Raw genomic sequence first — 6,000 nt, forward strand, 5'->3', positions numbered from 1 at the left:
GCCTTCAAATGCCCACTTGGGGACTGTAAGCTCCCAAAGAACTCAGTATATAGGCAAAACAGCAACGTCTCTCTCCAGGCGATTAACAAATGCATAAACAACAGGGCTCCATCAAGGAACATATAATCTCTTCTCACAACCAATCATCACCAGAGAAATCTAAACAAACATCACAGAAATCATCGATAGATACGGCGATAGCAGGAGGCTCGACATCTGCGAGGCACTACACATCAAAAAGTCAACATCAGCAATCAACAGCCAGTTGATGCACAATTATATTCTACCTACTTCAAGACTCCGAACCAATTTAGAAGCATCAAGAGGAACCATCATGGGCCAATAGGCCTTCTGCAGTTATTTCCATTCTTATGTTTTTATACCCATTGGTTCGTGTTCTATCATGTGTAAATGTCAATCCCCTCACTCAAAACTTTTGTACTATATCACCTCACCCAAATGCGAGTATAAGTATGGACGTATTTTGCGTGTTTACAGGTTAAAGTTGTGTGTGTAAACTAAAGTCTTTGAAAATGTAATAAGTTACTACGAAGCGCGTTCAGGCGTCAAACTAGAAATAAAAATGAATTTTGGAGAATTGATTTTTCAATTACCATCGACAGTGAATAGAAACATAAGAAATATTGAGAAAATTCGTGTTAGAATTATTAATCTTACCTTTTCGGTCATATTCAACAACATATATACATACACTTACATATACAATCACCTACACAAATACACACTTCAATAATCTTTTGTGTCACAAGTGATTCAACAAGAGGCTCACAACAGTCACTATACAAGGCACTTTACATCTATGGTGAGTCACACAGTTACTAGTCTTACTGCACACCCACCCAACTGGGCGGCAGCTTTACAGTCATGTGTTCCACACCCACCCAACTGGGCGGCAGCTTTACAGTCATGTGCTCCACACCCACCCAACTGGGCGGCAGCTTTACAGTCATGTGCTCCACACCCACCCAACTGGGCGGCACCTTTACAGTCATGTGCTCCACACCCACCCAACTGGGCGGCAGCTTTACAGTCATGTGCTCCACACCCACCCAACTGGGCGGCAGCTTTACAGTCATGTGCTCCACACCCACCCAACTGGGTGGCACCTTTACAGTCATGTGCTCCACACCCACCCAACTGGGCGGCAGTTTTACAATCATGTGCTCCACACCCACCCAAATGGACTGTAGCTTTACAGTCATGTGCATGCATTACCTACAGTAAGCAAATTTTGGATACTTCGCTAAGATTCCTGGCAGTACATCATTATGAATGAAGTACTTACACATTTCTTGGACTCCACTGTTGTTATCTCTGAATTCAGAGATTTTTTCACATTCTATTATATAATGACGAAAAGTATGCGAATAGTTCTGCTGACAGAGTTTACATTTAGTCAAATCTACATCAGCAGATGTTACAAACTCCCAAAGGTACTTGTAGCCGAACCTAAGCCTAGCAGTGGTAACATCTAGAAGTTTGCTAACCTTATTGGATGACCCATAGACGTTTGGTACTTCCTGCATAATAGAATGATGATAGATGGAGAAACTAGGGTGGATTTCACTTTGCCTCAAGTCTCCGAAATTTAGTTGATGTTCCCGGAATATTACTTTCCCTCAGGCTGCTTAAAGGCAGTCCAAGTTGGTAATCAATTCCCTCATTATGAGCAAAAGTCTTGGCTAACTCATCAGTTCTATCATGCATTCGGAGACCAATATGAGAAGGAATCCACAGGAGACAAACTCTGACTCCATCGTTGATTATTTCACTATATCTGTGTCTAGCTTCAGAGATAAACACGTCACAGTTATGCCTTGGGAAGCTGAGGGCAGTCAAGGATGACAAGGAGTCACTTACAATTAGCGTGTCAACTTTGGATTCATATACGCGCTCGAGTGCAAGGATTATGGCAACCAATTCTGTTTGAAGAGTGGAGGCCCAGTTACTTAAGCGTGATCCACACTCATGGGAAAAGGAACCATCTCTCCCTGTCACAACAACTGCACATCCAGCTGCACCATAGGACTGGTGCAAGGATCCATCAGTGTAAATAGTCTGAGAAAGGGAGCGCTCTCTGACTAAAGCATCAGTTTGGCTTAAGGCATTGTACTTTGCTTCTTGTCGAAGTAAGGCTTGTTCTTTAATCAGGTTCTTGGGTGGGAAAGGGGGGACAGTAATTTGGAAAGGAATGATCTCCCATGAGGCAGGAAAGTGTTGTTGTTGTCTCTTTTGGAAGAGGTGATGAATATTATACATTCTGAGAATAATGGCAGTTTTCGTAATCCATTTAGAGGGATGGTGACCTTCAAGAAAAAAGGCTTGGAGGGCTTCAGTGCAGGGGTTAGGGTGGGTTAGCCTAAGCATCTTGATACCAATTAAAGCATTCATTTCAGTAATACGATCACTTACACATGAAATATTTAGTTCCTTCCTCATGTTTAGTAAATCAGTTGTACGGGGGCATCCGAGGATAATCCTCATGGCTTCGTTTTGCATCTTTTCCAGCCCTCCAAGCATTCTCTTAGGCACTAGAGCAAGCATGGGTGCAGCATAATCGATCAGAGATCTAATATATGACAGATACATCATTTTTGCCAATTCTCACATTTGCACCATAGCTTGGATGGCAGCCTGCCACAGCCTTGAAAGCACGGTGCCTCTCTCTACATTGGCGACCCAGTCTGGCTACAACATTGCGGTACAGTGGAACCTCAAGACCAAGGTATTTGTATCTGGTTACATAGTCGAGCAGAGAGCCATCATGCAGCTGCATCTTGCGAACGGTCCCACCCCGTCTGGGTGGGCGTCGGTTCACGATCTGTTTTCTCTACTGAGATGACTATCTTGAGGTTATCTTGAGATGATTTCGGGGCTTTTTAGTGTCCCCGCGGCCCGGTCCTCGACCAGGCCTCCACCCCCAGGAAGCAGCCCGTGACAGCTGACTAACTCCCAGGTACCTATTTACTGCTAGGTAACAGAGGCATTCAGGGTGAAAGAAACTTTGTTCATTTGTTTCTGCCTCGTGCGGGAATCGAACCCGCGCCACAGAATTACGAGTCCTGCGCGCTATCCACCAGGCTACGAGGCCCCTTTGAGTGTGGGGGCCTGCGAGGCCCCCGAGGCATCCATTGGTGTGGATCAGTACATCATCCGCATAGCTAATGATGTGTTCGCTGGGCCCCTAGTTACTGAGTTTAGAAGTGCATTTATTAACACATTGAACAGAGTAGGTCTGAGGACGCCTCCCTGTGGAGTGCCAAGTTCAAAATCTCTCGTTACACTCCTATGCCCTTGGAAGAGTACAGATGACTTCCTGTTGGATAGAAAGCCTCTTATCTACCGTAGTAGCCATTCTCCAACATTCATTTTAGCAAGTTCGCTCAAATGACGTAACGGTTAGCAATGTCAAAGGCTGACTTAAGATCTAGGAAAGTGATATATCATATATCAGTATGCAGGGGGAGGAAGGTGGTAAAATACAGTGATGTTTACTCTTTCCATGCATGAAGCCATATATCTTGGGAGACAACATGTTACTAATTCTGTAAAGGAGACGATTGAGAATCATTCTCTCAAGACACTTACAGAGACAACTAGTGAGGGAGATTGGGCGAAAAGCACTCTGCTGGTTAGGTTTAGGAATGGGAATAATAAGGACAGGACTTCTAGGAGTTCTCGTCTAATGACACTGTTAAGGGACCTATTTGATAACTCAAGATTCCGTTCAACACTGTCTTTATTTACTGCAACCTTAGCAAGGGCGTCAATTTTGTCAGGTTCCTGCAGGCCAACGTGAGAAGGAATCCACAACATTTTTATATTTACCCTCTTGCTAAGTATGCTTATATATCTATTGCTGGCTTCTGAGACACCACATACCTCTAATCCGGACTATTGCCACCATTAATCTTTTCTCTAGGAATATTCCAGCTAGGTCTACCAGGGCTCCCTGCCCCAGGAACACAACAGCTAGGCCTACTAGGGCTTCTGACACACCTGGAGACCTGTTACAAATACACTAACTTGGACGCCAGAAGAGCACCTCGAACGTCTCTTCGTCAGCAGCTGGGAGAATCCCATCCAACAGCAGGAGCAGGAGCAGTGCACAGAGCAGCAGCGGGGAGGCACGTGACCAGCTGGAGAGGCACCGAGTGCACGGGGCACTGTTCAGAGTGTGACTGTGGCGAGTGTCAATACCTCTCTGTTCTGGCTGCCAGAGATTCAGGCAGGCGCCAGATGTTTAATCTTCAGACCTGTTCTTCGCTTCTAAACTAAGAGTATGACAAGGGGAGCGTATGGCAAGGGGAAAGTATGGCAAGGGGAGAATGTTCTCTTAGTGAAAGAGTGACGTCCCTAGCAGCTGTGGTATTAAAATTACACAACTGATATTATGATCCCAAAGCAACTGGTGAACCATCCCGGTCCACCACGTGGTACTGCCCCACCACGTGGCACTGCCCCACCACGTGGCACTGCCCCACCACGTGGCACTGCCCCACCACGTGGTACCGCCCCACCCCGTTTTACCGCCCCACCCCGTGGTACCGCCCCACCCCGTGGCACTGCCCCACCGTACCACGGCCCACCACGTGACACCGGCCCCACCCCCGTGGCACTGCCCCACCCCGTGGTACCGGCCCACCACGTGGCACTGCCCCACCCCGTTGTACCGGCCCACCACGTGGCACTGCCCCACCCCGTGGTACCGGCCCACCACGTGGCACTGCCCCACCCCGTGGTACCGGCCCACCACGTGGCACAGGACAGACCAGGACAAGTCTTCGATGTGGCGGTGAGGGCCACCTGGCGGCGGCATGTGTGGGTGTTGCAGCTGCGCCTGTAAATTTCTTCCGGGAAGAGGATTTTTCCCCGTTGGTTGGCCATGATCTGTCACTTTGTGCTGGTGTGGTGGAGGAGGCTTCATTGCCGTTTGCTCCTCCGGTGGTTTTACCTGGTGCCTCGGCTGGTGTGCCTGCGCGTGCGGGTAGTGATGCTCGTACACCAACCCGTTCTCGCACTTGCTTATAGTCAATATTGGCTTATTTAATAAGTGCATATGTGACAAACTAAAATATTCACAATCAATTAGTATACCTTGAAAAGCTTCATAGAAAACACCGACCTCACCTAACCTTCTTAGTATGTTAAGATAAGCATTTTATTGCTTCTTATTTACAATTATTACTTAACCTATCAACGGTATAGGTTAAGTAATAATTGTAATTAAGAAGCAATAAGATGCTTATCTTAACATACTAAGAAGGTTAGGTGAGGTCGGTGTTTTCTATGAAGCTTTTCAAGGTAAACTAAAATATTCACAATCAATTAGTATGTCACATATGCACTTATTAAATAAGCCAATATTGACTGAAAGCAAGCGCGAGAACGGGTTGCGTACAGAGGTGGTTGTGAGTGACGACCCTATCCAGAGGTTGGCCTCCTTGCCGCAGCAGCGTGCCTACTCTCCGCTGCGGGCCTCTTCTCCCTTGCAGACTCCCTTGCCTCTGCCGTCTCCTGTTCCTCTGCCGACTCCGACTCCGGTGTTTCCACAGGCTCCCTCACCTGTGCTGGTCCCTTCATCTCCGCCTACTTCGTCTGTTCTCTCTCCAGTTCCGGTATCCTCTGTGGGTGGTGGCCTTGTCCCCCGTGTCGTTGAGGCCGAAATCCTTCGGGGTCGTGCTTACTCAGTTGTGGGGCAGCCTGCCGACGGCTCTTCTCGGGTGCTTCCTGCAGGGGGTGACAGCTCCGACGATCAACGTCTGGTCTCTAAGCGTTCTCGGACGGATAGGAGTGTGTCGCCACCGCGTGAGTGGGCTGAGGAATGTGAGGTTGAGGAGTGTGATGTTGCTTCCTCTGTGGAGTGCATGGTTGTTGTGCCGGGAGGTGGTGTGGTTCCGGCGGGTGACTTGGATCCTGCTGTGGCTCCTGTTGTTGGGGTGTGACCCCGGTGTGGAGCCTTTGGCTCTTGCTTCGGGT

The 6,000-nt window shown here is 47.8% G+C and overlaps 1 protein-coding gene across 1 annotated transcript in view; it reads right to left on the bottom strand.

Annotated features, from left to right (window-relative positions):
• The window catches only part of LOC123753961 (uncharacterized), a 23,574-nt gene extending 17,970 nt beyond the window's left edge, over positions 1-5,604 (bottom strand). Inside the window, exons 1-2 of the mRNA XM_069311257.1 lie at positions 5,527-5,604; positions 4,048-4,234 (exon numbers count right to left, since the gene is read on the bottom strand). Of these exons, the coding sequence (XP_069167358.1) occupies positions 4,048-4,234; positions 5,527-5,604 (265 nt within the window). The remainder of the gene's footprint in view (positions 1-4,047; positions 4,235-5,526) is intronic.
• Between the last annotated feature and the right edge of the window lie 396 nt (positions 5,605-6,000).

The sequence above is a fragment of the Procambarus clarkii genome, chromosome 6 (assembly GCF_040958095.1).
Source record: "Procambarus clarkii isolate CNS0578487 chromosome 6, FALCON_Pclarkii_2.0, whole genome shotgun sequence".
Lineage (NCBI taxonomy): Eukaryota > Metazoa > Arthropoda > Malacostraca > Decapoda > Cambaridae > Procambarus > Procambarus clarkii.